Genomic DNA, 20,397 nt, shown 5'->3' with positions numbered 1-20,397 from the left:
GCAGTTGCTGCAGATTTGTCGGCTGCACATCCATGATGCGAATCTCCCGGTCCACCACAGCCCAAAGGTGCTCTATTGGATTGAGATCTGGTGACTGTGGAGGCCATTTGAGTACAGTGAACTCATTGTCATGTTCAAGAAACCAGTCTGAGATGATTCGAGCTTTATGACATGGCGCATTATCCTGCTGGAAGTAGCCATCAGAAGATGGGAACACTGCGGTCATAAAGGGATGGACATGGTCAGCAACAATACTCAGGTAGGCTGTGGCGTTGACACGATGCTCAATTGGTACTAAGGGGCCCAAAGTGTGCCAAGAAAATATCCCCCACACCATTACACCACCACCACCAGCCTGAACCGTTGATACAAGGCCGGATGGATCCATGCTTTCATGTTGTTGACGCCAAATTCTGACCCTACCATCCGAATGTCGCAGCAGAAATCGAGACTCATCAGACCAGGCAACGTTTTTCCAATCTTCTATTGTCCAATTTTGGTGAGCCTGTGCGAATTGTAGCCTCAGTTTCCTGTTCTTAGCTGACAGGAGTGGCACCCGGTGTGGTCTTCTGCTGCTGTAGCCCATCTGCCTCGAGGTTCGACGTGTTGTGCGTTCAGAGATGCTCTTCTGCATACCTCGGTTGTAATGAGTGGTTATTTGAGTTACTGTTGCCTTTCTGTCAGCTCGAACCAGTCTGGCCATTCTCCTCTGACCTCTGGCATCAATCAACAAGGCATTTTCGCCCACAGAACTGCCGCTCACTGGATATTTTCTCTTTTTCGGACCATTCTCTGTAAACCCTAGAGATGGTTGTGCGTGAAAATCCCAGTAGATCAGCAGTTTCTGAAATACTCAGACCAGCCCGTCTGGCACCAACAACCATGCCACGTTCAAAGTCACTTAAATCACCTTTCTTCCCCATTCTGATGCTCGGTTTGAACTGCAGCAGATCGTCTTAACCATGTCTAAATGCCTAAATGCATTGAGTTGCTGCCATGTGATTGGCTGATTAGAAATTTGCGTTAACGAGCAGTTGGACAGGTGTGCCTAATAAAGTGGCCGGTGAGTGTATGTGTTGGTTTGGATATACATATGTGCTGGTTTGGATATATGGATATAAGTGTTGGTTTGGCTATATGTTAGTTTGGATATATGTGTTGGTTTGGATATATGTTAGTTTGGATATATGTGTTAGTTTGGATATAGTATGTGTTGGTTTGGATAGATGTGTTAGTTTGGATATATATATATATATGTGTGTGTGTGTGTGTGTGTGTGTGTGTGTGTGTGTGTGTGTGTGTGTGTTGGTTCGGATATATGTGTTGGTTTGGATATGTGTGTTGGTTTGGATATATGTGTTAGTTTGGATACATGTGTTAGTTTAGATGTATGTGTTGGTTTGGATATGTGTGTTGGTTTGGATATATGTGTTAGTTTGGATTATGTGTTGGTTAGTTTGGATATAGGTGTTAGTTTAGATATATGTGTTGGTTTGGATATGTGTGTTGGTTTGGATATATGTGTTAGTTTGGATACATGTGTTAGTTTAGATGTATGTGTTGGTTTGGATATGTGTGTTGGTTTGGATATATGTGTTAGTTTGGATATATGTGTTAGTTTAGATGTATGTGTTGGTTTGGATATGTGTGTTGGTTTGGATATATGTGTTGGTTTGGATATGTGTGTTGGTTTGGATATGTGTGTTGGTTTGGATATGTGTGTTAGTTTGGATATATGTGTTAGTTTGGATATATGTGTTGGTATGGATGAGTTTTCTTGTAGTTCTTGTAGTTTTTGGACATGTGTTTTTGTCTTTGTGTTGCACTGCTGTGGGCTGGGGGAAAAGAAATTACAAATAAAGTGTTCCTGAATCCTGCATGTAGCAGCGCTAGTGATCAACCAGCAGCTTTTAGATCCAGTGATACTGGAAGTAAAGCAATAGAAACCCTGTGTGTTGCAAATAAAACATGAAATAAGGAAGTCCTTATTTGTATGGCACTTTTCCAACAGAAATTACTGTGCATTACAAAACAACCTTAAAGAGCTATCAACATGCTTACATACATGTACAAATAAATACATACATATAACAACTAAATAGAAGTAAAATACAGCATAAAGCAGAATAAAATTTAAGCCAAGAGTAAAACATAAAAGTCTTAAGAAGTGAAGACCCAGTTCATAACTGGAACACAGATTTACAAATGTCTGTTTGAGGCACTTCGGTGAAGTGTACATGAGATGACGGGTGAATCCACAATTTAGGGGCAATAGCAGAAAAGCAGTTTCACTTCCTGTTTAATGTTTAATAAGAGGGATGGCCAAAAGGACCTCAGAGACCTGGACATGTCCCAGCAGGTTGTGAAATCAGACATGTAAGATGACACACAGCTGTTTGAGGTTCTGTAGGTGCGTTTCTGGAACTCGGTTAATTTTTGTTTTCAACATTTCACATACACTTAAAATATGGACAGCATGGACGGGATGTCCTTACAATTGCACTTGTGTGTTATATATGCATAACCCCTTCCCACCTTCACTTACTTAAATGGGGAATAACGACACAAGTGGAAAGATACTGAACCAAGCGCATTAAGGCAAAAAAAGAAAAGAAAAAAGAGAAAAGGTGTTTTTTAACTACTTCAACTGCATAGTTACGTCATAGTGTGTATAAATGGTGACCATCTTACAACAAAAGTAGTGTTTTCAGCTGTACTTTTACTGTGATATCATCTGTGACAAAGATGTTTTTTTTACCCTGTATCTCCACTGCGTTACAGTTTGGGGCTGTGGTCTTAACCAGGTGAGGTCTCATTTTTTTTTTTTGCAATTAAAAGCAAAAGCCAGGGTCTGCGGTGGTGTAGCGGTCTAAGCATCGGTTTTGTGTCAATGCAGTTGCCCACTGGGGACCGGGGTTCATGCCCTGGTCTCGTCAGATCCAACTATGGCCGGACTCGATGAAGCAGCAATAATCGGCAACACTGTCTTCGGGAGCGGGGCGGAGTCGGCTTGTGTTCGTCGCGTGAATGTGTCTCTGTGTGTATCAGAAAAAGCAGTGGTTCGGCCTGGATTCACCTTGTCACAAAAGTGGCGAGGCTTCTCCTTCCAGACTACCGGCCGGAGAGATGCAGTTGGTGAACGCATGAAGTACGAGGGTGGGTGTTTGAACTAGAATAGGGATTGACTGGCCACTAAACTGGGAGAAAAAGGGAAAATCAGAAATAAATTTAGGGGGAAAAAAAGCAAAAGCCTCAGTAAATAAATCAAATATCGAGATGTCAAATTTTCAACCCAGCCACTGAGCCTCCACAAGCCAGTGTATTCTTAGTACCAGTCTCAAGCCTGGATAAATGGGCTGCGTCAGGAAGGGCATCTGGCATAAAACCTTTGCCAAATCAAATTTGTGGATCATAATTAGATTTCCATACCGGATAGGTCAAGGCCTGGGTTACCAACGACCGCCACCGGTACTGTTGGCAAGCAGGGTGCTGGTAGAAACTATGCTACTGTTGGAAGAAGGAGAAGGAGAGGGAGAAGGCATGTCCAGAGGCAGCGGGAGAGGAGAAGGGGTAGGAATGTGGAGGTGAGAGTCGGAATTTTGAATGTTGGCACTCTGACTGGTAAAGGGAGAGATAACTGGTAAAGGGCTGATATGATGGAAAGAAGGAAGGTAGGTATACTGTGTGTCCAAGAGACCCGATGGAAGGGGAGTAAGACCAGGAACATCACAGCTGGGTTCAAACTATTCTACCAAGGTGTGGATGGGAGGAGAAATGGGGTAGGGGTAATTCTGAAGGAAGAGTATGTCAAGAATGTGTTGAAGGTGAAGAGAGTGTCAGACAGAGTGATGAATATGAAGCTGGAAATCGAAGGTGTATTGATGAATGTTATCAGTGCATATGCCCCGCAAGTTGGGTGTGAGATGAGAAAGAAGAATTCTGGAGTGAGTTGGATGACATGGTGGAGAGGGTACCCTAGGAGGAGAGAGTGGTGATTAGAGCGGACTTCAATGAGCATGTTGGTAAAGGGAAGAGAGGTGATGAGGAAGTGATGGGTAGGTATGGTGTCAATGAGAGGAATGTGGAAGTACAGATGGTGGTGGATTTTGTGAAAAGGATGGAAATGGCTGTGGTGAATACATATTTCAAAAAGAGGGAGGAACACAGGATGACATATAAGAGTGGAGGAAAGTACACACAGGTGGACTATATCTTATGTAGGAGGCGCGATCTGAAGAGATTAGAGACTGCAAGGTGGTGACAGGGGAGAATGTAGCTAGGCAGCATCGGATGGTGGTCTGTAGGATAACTTTGGAGATCAAGAAGAGGAAGAGACTGAAGGCAAAGCCAAGGATCAAATGGTGAAAACTGAAGAAGGAAGACTGTTGTGTGGAGTTCAGGCAGGAGTTAAGACATGCACTGAGTGGTAGTGAAGGGTTGCTGGATGGCTGGGCAACCAATGCAGAAATAGTGAGGGAGACAGCTAGGAAAGTACTTGCGGTGTGTCAATTGGACAGGGGAAGAAAGAAAACGAGACTTGGCGGTGGAATGAGGAAGTATAGCGAAGTATACAGAGGAGGTGGTTGGTAAAGAAGAAGTGGGATGGTCAGAGAGATAAAGAAAGCAGACAGGAGTAAGGGGACATGCAGTGGAAAGTAAAGGAAAAAGAGTATGGCAAGTTGCATGAGAGATTGGCCACTAAGGAAGGAGAAAAGGACTTGTACCGACCGGCGAACTGGTAAGGATGTGCAGCAGGTCAGGGTGATCAAGGATAGAGATGGAGATGTGCTGACAAGCGAGGAGAGTGTGCTGAGAAGGTGGAAGGAGTAATTGAGGTGCTGATGAATGCAGACTACCACCACATGCCTCCTCCGATACATGTGGAGTCACCAGCTGCTTCTTTTCACCTGACAGTGAGGAGTGTCACCAGGGGGACCTAGCACATGGGAGAATCACGCTATTCCCCCCAGTTTCCCCTCCCCCCTGAACAGGGGCACCGACCGACCAGAGGAGGCGCTAGTGGAGTGACCAGGACACATACCCACATCCGGCTACCCACCCGCAGACACAGACAATTGTGTCTGTAGGGACGCCCGACCAAGCCGGAGGTAAAACGGGGATTCAAACTGGCAATCCCCATGTTGGTAGGCAACAGAATAGACCGCCACGCTACCCGGATGCCCACCCCCACCCCTAAGCTTAACCAACACCCAAACCCAATCCATCCATCCATTATTCAAACCGCTTATCCTGCTCTCAGGGTCACGGGGATGCTGGAGCCTATCCCAGCAGTCATTGGGCAGCACACACACACACACACACACACCCACCCTAGGGACAATTCAGTACAGCTGATTCACCTGACCTACATGTCTTTGGACTGTGGGAGGAAACCGGAGCCCCCAGAGGAAACCCACACAGGCAAGGGGAGAACATGCAAACTTCACACAGAGGATGACCCGGGATGACCCCCCAAGGTTGGACTACCCCGGAGCTCGAACCCAGGACCTTCTTGCTGTGAGGCGACCGCGTTAACCACTGCGCCACCGTGCCGCCCAATCAAAATTTATCCAAATACTTAAGTAATGGAAGTTCTTACTTGGTTTGTCTTGTAATGAAGAGAGGGCATGAAGGCTCTGCTCATGAGCCTCTGTCATCGTGTTTTTCATCATTTTAACTACTGCCCATGTGAGACTGAGGTGCGAGCTCCTCAGACAATCAGGAGAGTAAGAGTGTTCACACAAAGGGAATCAAAATGTGAAAAAAGTAATGTTCATTTCTACCGACACTGCAACATTTACTGGAAAGGATAAAACACTGGTCTACCTTGAGCTGCTTTCTGGGCTTGGCTAGCTTGCAGAAGACCTGGTAGTAGTCCACGACTCCCTCCTCTGTCCACAGCACAGTCACAGATGAGTGGGTTGCGTTCACAGCGTACAGCGACTTGGGGGGAGCTGGCTCTGTGGTGTCAGACACACAGGACAATCTCAGCACTTCAGCGTATCGACCACTAAGAAACAGTCCGTTAAACTGTCTTCAGCTCTGAGTATGAGACTGAACATGCCATCCTTTTCCCTCACACACATACTTCCTCTATACACAAAAATACGCACAAAAATAAACCACCAAGTTCATAAGAGGAAGTGAAAAATATTGTTTTTCAGTTTTAAAAGTGTGTCAGTGGAGGGTTTCATCTTTTTGTGCAGTTTTGAAAGGTGGAACTTGATTTATTGACTATTTTTAAACACGTGACTAAAGAATAAAAGCATGCATGTGATAGAGGATCCGGTTCAGCATCTTTGATCCAGCGCCTGGATTTACATCACAGCTGATAAATCATTTAAGGCTGCTTATCTATTTATACATGAACACAACAGGCCAGACTCTCATCATTTCTGCCTTTACTCATAACTTCTTTCAAATATCTCAATACCAAATACCACAATACCAAACACCACAATACCAAATATCGCAATACCAAATATCACAATACCAGATATCACAATACCAAATATCACAATACCAGATATCTCAATACCAAATATCACAATACTAAATATCACAATACCAGATATCTCAATACCAAATACCAAATATCACAATAACAAATATCTCAATACCAAATATCACAATACCAGATATCTCAATACCAAATATCGCAATACCAAATATCACAATACCAGATATCTCAATACCAAATATCACAATACCAAATATCTCAATACCAAATATACAAATACCAAATATCACAATACCAAATATCTCAATACCAAATATCTCAATACCAAACATCTCAATACCAGATGCAGAATGACACAGGGCAGATTAAACTAAGGTGTAATTACATTGTTATCATTGTTACAGAAAGGATGAGTGCAGGGATGCTACTGAGAAGCCCCCCACTGAGCACATAATGTAGTGGGTATACACACACATTTCTTTGTGTTTCTGTGTGTGTGTGTGTGTGGTACTCTGTTGACCTGTTCTCCTGTCACCTGCTTTGGCAACACTGTAATTAATGCAGTCATGCCAATAAAGCATCATTGAATTGAATTGAGTGAGTGAGTGAGTGAGTGAGTCAGAGCGAGAAAGAGAGTGAGTGAGCGAGAGAGTGAGAGTGAGTGAGAAAGAAAGAAAGAGAGTGAGTGAGAGAGCAAGAGAGGGAAAGAGAGAGAGAGAGAGAGAGAGAGAGAGAGAGAGAGAGAGAGAGAGTGAGAGAGAGCGAGAGTGAGTGCAAGAGAGAGTGAGTGAGAAAGAGTGAGTGAGAGAGACTGAGTGAGAGAGAGCGAGAGAGCGTGAGACAGAGTGAGTAAGAGGGAGGGTGAGTGAGAGAGCGAGAGAGAGTGAGACAGAGAGAGTGCACGAGAGAGAGAGGGTGAGTGAGAGTGCGAGAGAGACCGCGCGAGTGATAGAGAGAGTGAGTGAGAGAGAGCACGAGAGACAGAGTGAGAGTGAGAGAAAAAGTGAGAGAGAGTGAGTGAGAGAGAGCAAGAGTGAGTGCCAATAAAGCCATTTGAATTTGAGTGAGAGTGAGAGGGATTTATGCTATGAGATTTACTGCTCTATGCAGATGACCTGGTGCTGCTGTCACCCACAGAACAGGGTCTAAAGCAGCATCTGGACCTGCTAGAGAAATACTGTCAGAACTGGGCCCTGGCAGTAAACTTAAAAAACACAAAAATTATGATCTTTCAGAAGAAGCCCAGGTGTCAGGAAAGTAGACACCTATTTACTCTAGGTAACACCACCCTAGAGCACACGTTAAACTATGATGACCTGGGACTCAGGGTCAGTGGGAGTGAGGGTCAGTGGGAGTGAGGGTCAGTGGGACTGAGGGTCAGTTGGACTGAGGGTCAGTGGGACTGAGGGTCAGCTGGACTGAGGGTCAGTGCCTCGGGAAGCTTTGGTCTGGCAGTGAATGCACTTAAAGAGAAAGCCCGAAGAGCTTTCTATGCAATAAAAAGAAAATTCTATAAAATAGACATCCCAATTAAAATCTGGTCCAAAATCTTTGACAGTGTCCTCCTGCCCATTGCAGTATATGGAAGTGAAGTATGGGGTCCACTCAGTCAGCAAGACTACTCTAGATGGGACCAACATCCAACAGAAGCCCTGCATGCAGAATTCTGTCAAAGATTGCTAAATGTACAAAGGAAAACACCAGCAAATGCATGCAGGGCAGAATCAGGCCGTTTGCCATCGATAATAAATATCCAGAACAGATCACTTAAATTCTGGATGCACCTTAAATCAAGTTCCCACCACACACTGCAATTTAAAGCATTTCAAATCCAAGAGCTAAGAAAGAGTCCCCTCAGTCAGCTGGTTGTGAAACTAACTGATCCCATAACCACTGACATAGATGAGTTTCAGACCAGCACTGCTGACCAACCACAGATTAGAGAAAACCACATAGAAACCAAATGACAACACAAGTTAGGACGTTATCAGGCCCTAAAAAGAGAACACAAATTGGCTGACTGTCTGTCCACTGTCAGAGACAGTCAGCACAGACACATCCTTACCAAGTACAGGCTCACTGACAACAGTCTAGCCACTGACAAGGGCAGACACACAACATCTTGGCTACCAAAAGAGCAAAGAATATGTGGTCCCTGTACGGCAGGTGGGGTGGAGACAGAGATGCACTTCCTGCTAAATTGTGAGAAATTCCAGAACATAAGAGAAAAATACCAGGAGACATTTGAAAACCAGATTCCAAATGTTCTACTCCTGGATGAGAAAGAACAACGGCCACTTATTTTAGGAGAGGGTCAAAGGTCACACCTTGCGGCAAAATATGTGTCAGAATGTCATATAGCGTAAGGGTCAGTGAGTGACCAAAACACTGTCAGTTACTGTCAGTTGCTGTTCAAGAGCTGTTCTATGTTTCTGCCAGATCTATTTATTATTTTTCCTTTTTCTCTCTTTTTTTGTGTACTCTATTGACCTGTTTTGCTGTCACCTGCTTTGGCAACAATGTAATTAACACAGTCATGCCAATAAAGCATCATTGAGAGAGTAAGAGTGAGAGATACAGAGAGAGAGAGCAAAAGAGAACGAGAGATACAGAGAGAAAGAGACAGAGAGTGCGAGAGCAAAAGAGCAACAGAACAAGAGAATGAGAGAGAAAGCGCAAGAGAGTGAGTGAGAGAGAGCGAGAGCACAAAAGAGAGAGATAGCGATAGAACAAGAGTGAGAGAGAGAGAGCAAGAGAGAGACAGCGAGAGATACAGAGAGACAGAGAGCAAAAGAGAGAGAGGGCGATAGAACAAGAGTGAGAGAGAGAGCAAAAGAGAGAGAGAGTGATAGAACAAGAGTGAGAGAGAGAGCAAAAGAGAGAGAGAGAGCGATAGAACAAGAGAGTGAGTGTGTGAGAGAGAGAGCACTCTGGCTGACCTAGTTTGATGATGTTTGGCATGGATGTGTTCCTGCTGCGCTCGGTGCAGGCCGTCACTGTCAGGTTGTAGATGTCTCCCGGTGGAAGGGGCAGGCTGGCTTGCAGTACATTACGAGTCACCTAGGATGCCGGGGGGCACATAAACATATGGTTATTCCTCCACATCACTCAACGGCTGCAAGATTTACCACGCCTCCGTGAGTCATGACATCCATATTCAAACAAAGACCAAAATGCAAGACTCAGTATCATTAAACCTCAAAATCAATCTGTCTGAGTCATGTGTTCAAAATCCAACACCAGACAGGAATCCTCTCCCCCTCATTTGTGCCTACATGCAGAAGTCTGGCTGTTTGACATCTCCTTGCTCACACACAAACATCATGTCATAGAACAGGATTTAAGACTTAACAAAAAAGTAGGGCTGTACTGCACGTCAGCAAAAATCCTATTTGCTAAGCAGAAAACTGCAACTTTAACCCAATTCACGAAATATTGTTTCATTTCTTATGCACCGAAATACCTCGTTTTAAAATATTAAAGTTTTTGTATGCAGTATACATTTTTATTCCCCCCCCCTTATTCTTCCCAATTATACTCTGCCAATTACCCCACTCTTCCGAGCTGTCCCCGTTGCTGCTCCACCCCCTCTGCCGATCTGGAGAGGGCTGCAGACTACCACATGCCTCCTCCCATACACGTGGAGTTGCCATCCGCTTCTTTTCACCCGACAGTGAGAAGTTTCACCAGGGGGACGTAGTACGTGGGAGGATCAAGCTATTCCCCCTAGTTCCCCCCGAACAGCCGCCCCGACCGACCAGAGGAGGCGCTAGTGCAGCAACCAGGACACATACCCACATCCGGCTTCCCACCCGCAGACACGGCCAATTGTGTCTGTAGGGACGCCCGACCAAGCCGGACGTAATATGGGGATTCGAACCAGAGAGCCCCGTGTTGGTAGGCAACGGAATAGACCGCCATGCTACCCGGACACCCTACATTTTTTATTTATTGTGTTCAGATGAACTGATTCAACTTTCTGGGATTTCTACACTTGGATTATTTGAGCATGCATCAAGACATTCTGTCCTGAGATTCTCCAACTGGTCAAGGAACACTATGACAACAGCAACTTATGTTCATTTGCCACCCTTACCCACATGCCTAGAGATATCATTACACAGTAATATGATAACATAGTGTAAGTCTCATGTATCCGGCTGCCGGTCAGAATGCAACAGCGCTAGCAATGGATGATATTGATATTGATATCGATATGTTATTTCCAAACTCATTTTGACCGATGCCAAAACCGATATGTACACGTCTATTTTTTTACTTCATTGAAGAGAACACCAAGTCTCTCCTGTACTAGAATTAAATTACTCTTACTTTGATGGCCATGGCGTGTAAGTCTGAAGGAGGTCTGTGAGATAAGCAGGGGATAGATTATGAGGAGCTTTGAATGTTAATAATAAAAGTTTTTAAGTTAATCCGCTGGGACACAGGAAGCCAGTGTAATTGAATCAGCAGAGGAGAGACATGTTCAGTGGACTTTGAACATGTAATAATCCATGTTACAGAATTCTGAACGAGTTGAAGTTGGTGAGTAAGTTTGTTGGGGATGCCTGCCAGGATCGCACTGCAGTAGTTAATGCGTGATGTCTATCTTGATTAAGACTTCTATGGAGTTTTGTGTTAAAGCAGGGTGTAGTCTGGAGATGTTTTGCAGATGAGAAAAGGAAATCCAGAAGACATTGTTTATATGACTGGAAAAAGAAAGGGTGCGATCGAGGATAACACCAAACCTCTTAGCCTGTGAGGAGACAGGTATGGTGGCTCCAGCAATGGGCAGTGAGCAAATATTAGTTTTTGAGAGTGTAGATTTAGTGCCAATGAGGAGTAGTTCAGTTTTACACTGTTGAATTTCAGATAAATGTTAGTAATCCATATCTGTAGTCATGGACACAAGCAGTGAGGGTACTGGGGAAGAGAGTGGAAGTGGGCTTAGGGGACACAAAGCTTTGTATCATCAACGTAACAGTGGAAATGGAAACCATAGGGCCAGAAGATGGTGCCAAGAGGGAGGAGGTAAAAATAAACAGGACTGGCCCCAACACTGAACCCTGTGGAACTCCATGAGGAACTATCAAAACTTTCTGACCCCTAATTCTGAATCTGTACAAAATGTGTCCTGTCTGTAAGGTAGGAAGCATATATATATATATATATATATATATATATATATATATATATATATATATATATATATACAGAGCATCCGGAAAGTATTTACACCCCTTCACTTTCCCCACATTTTGTTATGTTACAGCCTTATTCCAAAATGGATTAAATTCCTTTTTTTTCCTCTCATCAATCTACACACAATACCCCATAATGACAAAGCGAAAAAGGTTTTGTAGAAATTTTTGCAAATTTATTAGAAATAAAAAACTGAAATATTGCATGTACATAAGTATTCACACCCTTTACTCAGTACTTGGTTGAGGCACCCTAGGCAGCGATTACAGCCTCAAGTCTTCTTGGGTATGAAGCTACAAGCTTGGCACACCTATATTTGGGGTATTTCTCCCATTCTTCTCTGCATATCCTCTCGAGCTCTGTAAGGTTAGATGGGGAGCGTCGTTGCACAGCTATTTTCAGGTCTTTCCAAAGATGTTCAATGGGGTTCAAGTCTGGGCTCTGGCTGGGCCACTCAAGGACATTCACAGACTTGTCCCGAAGCCACTCCTTCGTTGTCTTGGCTGTGTGCTTAGGGTCGTTGTCATGTTGAAAGGTAAACCTTCGCCCCAGTCTGAGGTCCTGAACGCTCTGGAGCAGGTTTTTATCAAGGATCTGTCTGTACTTTGTTCCATTCATCTTTCCCTCGATCCTGACTAGTCTCCCAGTTCCTGCCGCTGAAAAACATCCCCACAGCATGATGCTGCCACCACCATGCATCACTGTAGGGATTGTATTAGCAAGGTGATGCGAGGTGCCTGGTTTCCTCCAGACGTGACGTTTGGCATTCAGGCCAAAGAGTTCAATCTTGGTTTCATCAGACCAGAGAATCTTGTTTCTCATGGTCTGAGAGTCCTTTAGGTGCTTTCTGGCAAACTCCAAGCGGGCTGTCATGTGCCTTTTACTGAGCAGAGGCTTCCGTCTGGCCACTCTACCATAAAGGCCTGATTGGTGGAGTGCTGCAGAGATGGTTGTCCTTCTGGGAGGTTCTCCCATCTCCACCGAGGAATGCTGGAGCTCTGTCAGAGTGACCATCAGGTTCTTGGTCACCTCCCTGACCAAGGCCCTTCTCCCCCGATTGCTCAGTTTGGCTGGGCGGCCAGCTCTAGGAAGAGTCCTGGTGAATCAAAATTTCTTCCATTAACAAAAGATGGAGACCACTGTGCTCTTTGGGACCTTCAAAGCTGTAGAATTTTTTTTGTACCCTTCCATAGATCTGCGCCTCGATACAATCCTGTCTCGGAGGTCCACAGACAATTCCTTTGACTTTTTCTGCTCTGACATGCACTGTCAACAGTGGGAACTTATATAGACAAGTGCGTGCCTTTCCAAATCATGTCCAATCAATTGAATTTACTAGAGGTGGACTCCAATCAAGATGTAGAAACATCTCAAGGATGAACCTGAGCTCAATTTTGAGTGTCATAGCAAAGGGTGTGAATACTTAGGTACATGCAATATTTCAGTTTTTTATTTTTAATACATTTGCAAAAATTTCTACAAAACCTTTTTCACTTTGTCATTATGGGGTATTGCGTGTAGATTGATGAGAGAAAAAAAAAGGAATTTAATCCATTTTGGAATAAGGCTGTAACATAACAAAATGTGGGGAAAGTGAAGGGGTGTGAATACTTTCCGGATGCACTGTATATATATAGTGTGTCTGACTTTCTGGTGTAAGAAGTCGGGTTGTTGTGAAGCGTCTAGCGTGTTGGTGTAGTGTTCTGTGCGTGTCACTCTCAACCTTCACCGCTGGCTCGCAGAAATGCGAACATAAATAGTGCCACTGCCTAGTGGATACCTTGGGAGAGGAATAGGCTACGGGAGTAAATCCCTACAGGAAATCAACGTCTACAGTGCTGTTGTTTTTTATTTTTCTTGCCCTTTTGTATGTGTTTAAGTCGGAGAGTACTGCTGGCGTCGTGTGTGGCTCCCGCTTCTCCCTCTTGTAGCCCCCCCTTCCCATCCATCCCTTTATGCTTGTGCTATGTTTATCTGTTGTCTTGTTTCACCCCATTTATTGTAAAGCGACTTTGAGTGTTAGAAAAGCACTATATGAGATTTATTTATTTATTATTATTATTATATAAATAGCTGATTTAACTAGTGCAGTTTGCACACTGACCAGTAAATTGAGAGCTTTGCCTTCCGGCTCAGCTCCCTCTTCACCATAATTGTCTGTCACAATGTCCGCATTACTGCTGATGGTGCACCAATCCGCCTGTCAATCTCCTGCTCCATCCTACCCTCACTCGTGAACAAGACCCTGAGATACTTGAACTCCTTCACTTGAAGCAACAACTCATCCCCAACCTGGAGGGAGCAATCTATCATTTTCTGGTAGAGAACCATGGCCTTGTTCCAACCCTCACCTATGGTCATGAGCTTTGGGTAGTGACCGAAAGGGTGAGATTGCGGATACAAGCGGCTAAAATTAGTTTCCTACATAGGGTGTCTGGGCTCAGCGTTAGCGATAGGGTGAGGAGTTCGGACATCCAGAGAGAGCTCGGAGTAGAGCCGCTGCTCCTTCGTGTCGAAAGGAGCTAGTTGAGATGGTTCGGGCATTTGATTAGGATGCCTCCTGGGCGCCTTCCTTTGGAGGTGTCCCGGGCACATCCAACTGGGAGGAGACCCTGGGGTAGACCCAGAACTTGCTGGAGGGACTATATGTCCAATCTGGCCTGGGAACGCCTTGGGATCCCCCAAGAGGAGCTGGAGGGCATTGCTGGGGAGAGGGACATCTGGAGTGCCCTACTTAGTTTGCTGCTACTGTGACCCGATCCCAGAGAAGCGGCTGATAATGAGATGAGATGATGATATGAGTTAGCACACTGTCCTAACATTTTCCCACTCCGCTTTCGGTGTGGGAAGATGACACTTAAAATGATGGTTCCATTTTAAGTTATTGCTGATATGAGCGCCAAGGATTTTGAAGGATTCTGTCATGGTTATGGATTGATCAGCATTATGGATGGGTTCTTTGGTAGTCTTATTTTTTGTTCTGAAGTCAATGGCTATTTCCATGGTCTCTACAGACCTGTTTGCACAGTAGGAAAATTGACATGGGCCCAGTTGTGATGATTAGGAGGATTTGAGGTTGTCGAGGACCAGGTGCTTAAATGATTTCAGGGATGTAAGGCCACAGGTCTGTAGTCATTGAGGCATGTTATCTTGGTGGACTCGGGGACCGGGATGATGGTGGACTGTTTAAAGCACTGTGGGGCTTTACACTTGGCGGAGGGATGTGCTAAAGATGTTGGTAAATACAGGTGCCAACTGGTCAGTAGAATAACTGAGCACAGTAGGGGAGAGTTGATCAGGCTCAGCCGCTTTCCGTTTATTGCTTTTTCTGAACACAGCCCTCACCTCTTCCTCCCGCATGGTGAAAGGAGGAGGAGGTAGGAGGGCTGAGGTGGTGAGCAGGAAGATGTGCCAACTTGTTCAAACCTAGAACAAAACTCATTGAGTTTGTCTGGTAGACCAGGGTCCTTATTCACAGCTGGCAGGGGACGTTTTTTTTTTTTTTTTTTTATAATCTCTTGCAGATTTTTCCAGACTGCTCTGGGGTTATTTTCAGGAAATTGGTCTTTCAGTTTTTTGATGTGGGATGATTTGGCTTGCCTGACCGCAGATCGGAGGTCATATTTTGCCTCCTTGTCTCCGCTGAGATAGACTGAGTTCTTCTTTTTGAGAAGAGCTGCGAGTTCTTTGTTGAACCAGGGCTCACTGTTGCCAAATGACCTCATGGATTTAGTGGAGATGCACCTCCCCATGCAGAACCGTATGTATGATGTCATTGTGTTTGTGTACTCATCAAGGGAGTCGCATGTAGATTTGAAAGCGTCCCAGAGGGTGCATTCAAAACAACCTCTCAGAGTGTGGAGTGCATCTTTGGTCGGTCAACAGTTTTAGGTTTGGATTTAACCGTGTTAAGCTTTTGCCTGTACTTAGAGATGAGGAGCAGCACTGCATGGTTAGAATGTCCCAGTGGAGCTTTCGGAAAAGCATGGTTAGCCGACTTAATTGTGCTGTAGCAATGGTCTAGAATGTCTGCACCTCTGGTGAGGCATGTCACTTGTTGCTTATAGTTGGGAAGCCCGAGGGAGAGATTTGTGTGGCTGATGTTAATCAGAATTGTTATAGGAGAATCTGGTTATCTTTTTTCTGTAATGGCAATGTGATGAGCTAACTTGCTAATGGCAATGCTTGTGTTAGCTTGGAAGAGGATCTAAACGCCAGTTAAGACATTCATTCATTCATTCATCTTCAGACGCTTCTCCAGGGGTCGGATCACAGTAGCAGCAAGCTAAGTAGGGCGCTCAAGACGTCCCTCTCCCCAACAACGCTCTCCAGCTCCTCCTGGGGGATCCCAAGGCGTTCCCAGGCCAGATTGGACATGTAGTCCCTCCAGCGAGTTTTGGGTCTATCCCGGGGTCTCCTCCCAGTTGGCCGTTCCCATAAAATCTCCAAAGGAAGGTGCCAAGGAGGCATCCTGATCAGATGCCCGACCCACCTCAACTGGCTCCTTTTGATGCGAAGGAGCGTCGGCTCCACTCCAAGCTCCCTCCGGATGTCCAAGCTCCTCACCCTAAATCTAAGGCTGAGCCCAGACACCCTAGAGATGAAACTCATTTCACCCGCTTGTATCCATGATCTCACCCTTTCAGTCACTACCCAAAGCTCATGACCATAGGTAAGGGTCGGAAGAGTGACTGGTAAATTGAGTTTTGCCTTCTGGCTCAGCTCCCTCTTCACAACGGCGAGTACGTCTGCATTACTGCTGATGCTGCACCAATCCGCCTGTCAATCTCCCGCTCCATCCAACCCTCACTCATGAACAAGATCCCGAGATACTTGAACTCCTCCACTTGAGGCAACAACTCATCCCAAACCCGGAGGGGGCAATCCACCATTTCCCGGTAGAGAACCAAGGCCTCAAACTTGGAGGAGCTGACTCTCATCACAGCCATTTCACACTCAGCTGCAAACTGACCCAGTGTGGGCTGGAGACTGCGTTCTGATGAAACCAACAAAACCACATCAGGAGACAGAAGGGTCTACAGGTTATAGTGAGAAACTTGAGATCAGGGGAGCATGACTGGTGTATTATTGTGAAGTCAGTGCAGATGCCGCTTCCTATCTGACTAACGTTAACTGACCTATCACCTCGGTAGATGGTATATCCTGGTGGGGTTATGACTGAGTCCGGTCTGGTGCCAGTACCAGTACCAGTGTTTATTATCATGTGTTATAGTATATAATCATTATCATCCTTATGAATGGTCGAAATTCACAACTTTTAGATGAATAGACCCCTTGTATCAATCACACAATAAACAATGAATAAGGATAGATGTTCACAACACAGCACTTCATGAAATGACTGCATTTATAAGGCTGCTTCTCAACAGTGGATGCAGCCTTAAATTAATACAGGATTAAATAACTGTCATTTTTCACAGTTTATTAAGCAGATACACAAATATGGTCCACACCCTAGCTTTGCCACTCCCAGCAAACATCCATGCATTGACTTTTAAGGCTTTTAAAGTTGTCCACTTTTGATACGGCAATATAATTTTATACAATTCAATGGTATGCATGCAAAAGCTCTTCAGCATACATCTACGGTAAGCAATGCTTATTTTTTTTACTTGTAAATAGCACCACTTAAGTGTTGTCTCCTTACACACTGTGTCAGCCTTGTTTGTATTCTCTGCTCCCCTCAAATGAACACAGAGGGAATTGTGATGTGATCTTCTGAGTGAATATCACTTGGCATAAAAACGCATGTGTGAAGTGGAGGACTTCAGCTGACGGCGAAATCTGTCAACAAATGTGAGCTAATCTACAGCTGATTTGTTATTCACAAATGCTGACTCAAAGTTTCAAATACAAAGTAACTACATTATTTGAAGAAATGTGTTGTTAATTTTCTTTTTGTCATTATCCAAACCGCTTATCCTGCTCTCGGGGTCACGGGGATGCTGGAGCCTATCCCAGCAGTCATTGGGCGGCGGGGGGGAGACACCCTGGACAGGCCGCCAGGCCATCACACAAGGCCCACACACACATACACACACACACATTCACACCTAGGGACAATTTAGTACAGCCAAGTCACCTGACCTACTTGTCTTTGGACTGTGGGAGGAAACCGGAGCACCCGGAGGAAACCCACGCAGACACGGGGAGAACAGCGTGATCCTCCCACGCGCTACGTCCCCCTGGCGAAACTCCACTGTCAGGTGAAAAGAGGCGGCTGGCGACTCCACGTGTATGGGAGGAGGCATGTGGTAGTCTGCAGCCCTCCCTGGATCGGCAAAGGGGGTGGAGCAGCGACCGGGACAGTTCGGACGAGTGCGGTAAATTGGCCGGATATAATTGGGGAGAAAAAAAAGGGGGGGAGGGATTCGGCATTTGTGTCAAACATTTGTGGGTGACTGCTTGTTTTGAAGGCATGATGGATATTTGGAAATCATGTTCTCTGTTATTATTTGTTGTTGCTCTGCATTAATTCCATGTATTTTATGTTTAAATTTTCATATTTTACATTCGTAAAAATGTGCAGCATTCACTTTTTATCAGCGTTTGAAAAACATGTGTTATCTGAGAGTAGACAGCCATTTGGAAAATCAAATCACCTTTGCAATGAGGACACAAATTGCACCTACAAAATTAAAACATGGGTCAATAATGCTTGTCCAAGCTGGGCTGAAGTCGTATGTGGCAGGGACAACGTTGGCTTTATTAGCTGGACCTTGTGTAAGACATCATGGGGAGCAGGAAAGCAGCAGGTCGTTACTGTGCTGTTTTAATTGGGCCTCTCTGATGTGCCCAGTGGGAATAATTGATGGCAGCTTTACGTAAGCCGGCATAATGAGCTGATAAAGCCCACCATGTTTTTACCACATTTAGCAGAAGCTTCAAAAACAACTTAGAGACACCAGAGACTCGTTTTCCTGAATGTTGGATTACAGATATACTGAAAGCCTGGGCAAGTAACACACCCTTTATTCACTATGATTAGAAAATGAATCCATCCATCATCCAAGCTGCTTATCCTACTCTCAGGGTCGCGGGGATGCTGGAGCCTATCCCAGCAGTCATTGGGCGGCAGGTGGGAAGACACCCTTGACAGGCCGCCAGACCATCACAGGACCGACACACACCCACCTACGGACAATATAGTACGGCCGATTCACCTGACCTACATGTCTTTGGACTGTGGGAGGAAACTGGAGCACCCGGAGGAAACCCACGCAGACTTGGGGAGAACATGCAAACTCCACACAGAGGACAACCCCGGGATGTCCTCCAAGGTTGAACAATCCCAGGGTTTGAACCCAGGATCTTCTTGCTGTGAGGCAACCACTACACCACTGTGTTGCCCAAAATTCAAAAAATAGATCCATCCATCCATTATCCCAACTGCTCATCCTGCTCTCAGGGTCGTGGGGATGCTGGAGCCTAACCCGGCAGTCCGAACCTCATGGCCAAACCTCAAGTTCAGCCATGCAGCACGGTGGCACAGTGGTTAGCACAGTCACCTCACAACAAGAAGGTCCTGGGTTTGAGCCCCAGGGTAGTCCAACCTTGGGGGTTGTCCTGGGATGTCCTCTGTGTGGCGTTTGCATGTTCTCCCTGTGTCTGTGTGGGTTTCCTCTGGGTGCTCCGGTTTCCTCCCACGGTCCAAAGACATGTAGGTCGGGTGAATCAGCTGTACTAAATTGTCCTTAGGTGTGTGTGTGTGTGTGTGTGTGTGTGTGTGTGTGTGTGTGTGTGTGTGTGTGTGTGTGTGTGTGTGGGCCCTGTAATGGATTGGCAGCCTGTCCAGGGTGTTTCCCCGCCTGCCACCCAATGACTGCTTGGATTTAAAAAAGACAATAGACAATTCAGCCACACAAAAACATTCAGATGTTGAATGCATAAAGGGAACATCCCTGTACCACAAAAATACACTAATCATGTAAAGACTAGGCAAAGAACTTACATCAACAGAGTAGCTTTTTTCAGAGCCCTTTTTGCCCACTGCCACCACCTGCCAGTGAAACATCCTGGAGTGAGTCAGGTCAATGAAGAGCTCCCCATAGGTCCAGCGCACATACAGAACCCCATGAGAGTAGTCCACTGAGGAGATGTGAGGGGCCTCGGGGGCTGGGGAAGAGGGAGGAGGTGTGACTGTGTGAGTGTGTACGACTCTTAAGAAGGAGACGGATAGTGCACAAGGGATTAATAAGAAAGAAAAAAGCAGCAGATATACAGATAGCATTTATCACTTTTCTCATTTTTCCAGACAATGCATTGACCGAGCATCAGACCTGTGACAAAGCTGACAGTGGAGCTGTCGCAGCAGCTGAGTGGTGGATTGCCCCACGTTACCATGGAAACACGGAAATTATAGTACCAGGCGGGGAGCAGATCCGTCACCCTCTGGAAAACAAAAGGAGAGAGGCCTGAGAGGAGAGACAGAGCTGATAGACCAGAAGAACAATATCGGCTCAGAAACTGTACTGCTGCTGGATAAGAAACCATCAGCTATCTGGAGGACGCCGTGTTACCACTGATGCGATGACTGAGGCGGTAGCGGCGATCTCGTAGTAGGTCGTCCACTCCGACATAAGCGTGACCGGGTTGAAGAAGAACGTTTCCAGAACATACTTGCGGAAGGCCACGTGGTATGGCCTCTGCCAACTCAGGATGACCGCTGTGGGACTCAGGGCGTACACCACCAAATCTCGCACTCCTGTTGGCTC

At 45.4% G+C, this 20,397-nt stretch overlaps 1 protein-coding gene across 1 annotated transcript in view; it reads right to left on the bottom strand.

The window, feature by feature from the left end:
- The window catches only part of ptpro (protein tyrosine phosphatase receptor type O), a 213,054-nt gene that overhangs the window by 26,737 nt on the left and 165,920 nt on the right, over positions 1–20,397 (bottom strand). The window contains exons 10-14 of the mRNA XM_056276725.1: positions 20,203–20,396; positions 19,963–20,074; positions 19,635–19,798; positions 9,400–9,520; positions 5,827–5,960 (exon numbers count right to left, since the gene is read on the bottom strand). Coding sequence (XP_056132700.1) covers positions 5,827–5,960; positions 9,400–9,520; positions 19,635–19,798; positions 19,963–20,074; positions 20,203–20,396 — 725 coding nt within the window. The remainder of the gene's footprint in view (positions 1–5,826; positions 5,961–9,399; positions 9,521–19,634; positions 19,799–19,962; positions 20,075–20,202; position 20,397) is intronic.

This window comes from Lampris incognitus, chromosome 3, assembly GCF_029633865.1.
Source record: "Lampris incognitus isolate fLamInc1 chromosome 3, fLamInc1.hap2, whole genome shotgun sequence".
Taxonomy (NCBI): Eukaryota; Metazoa; Chordata; class Actinopteri; order Lampriformes; family Lampridae; genus Lampris; species Lampris incognitus.
This window is presented reverse-complemented; position numbering and strand designations above follow the sequence as displayed.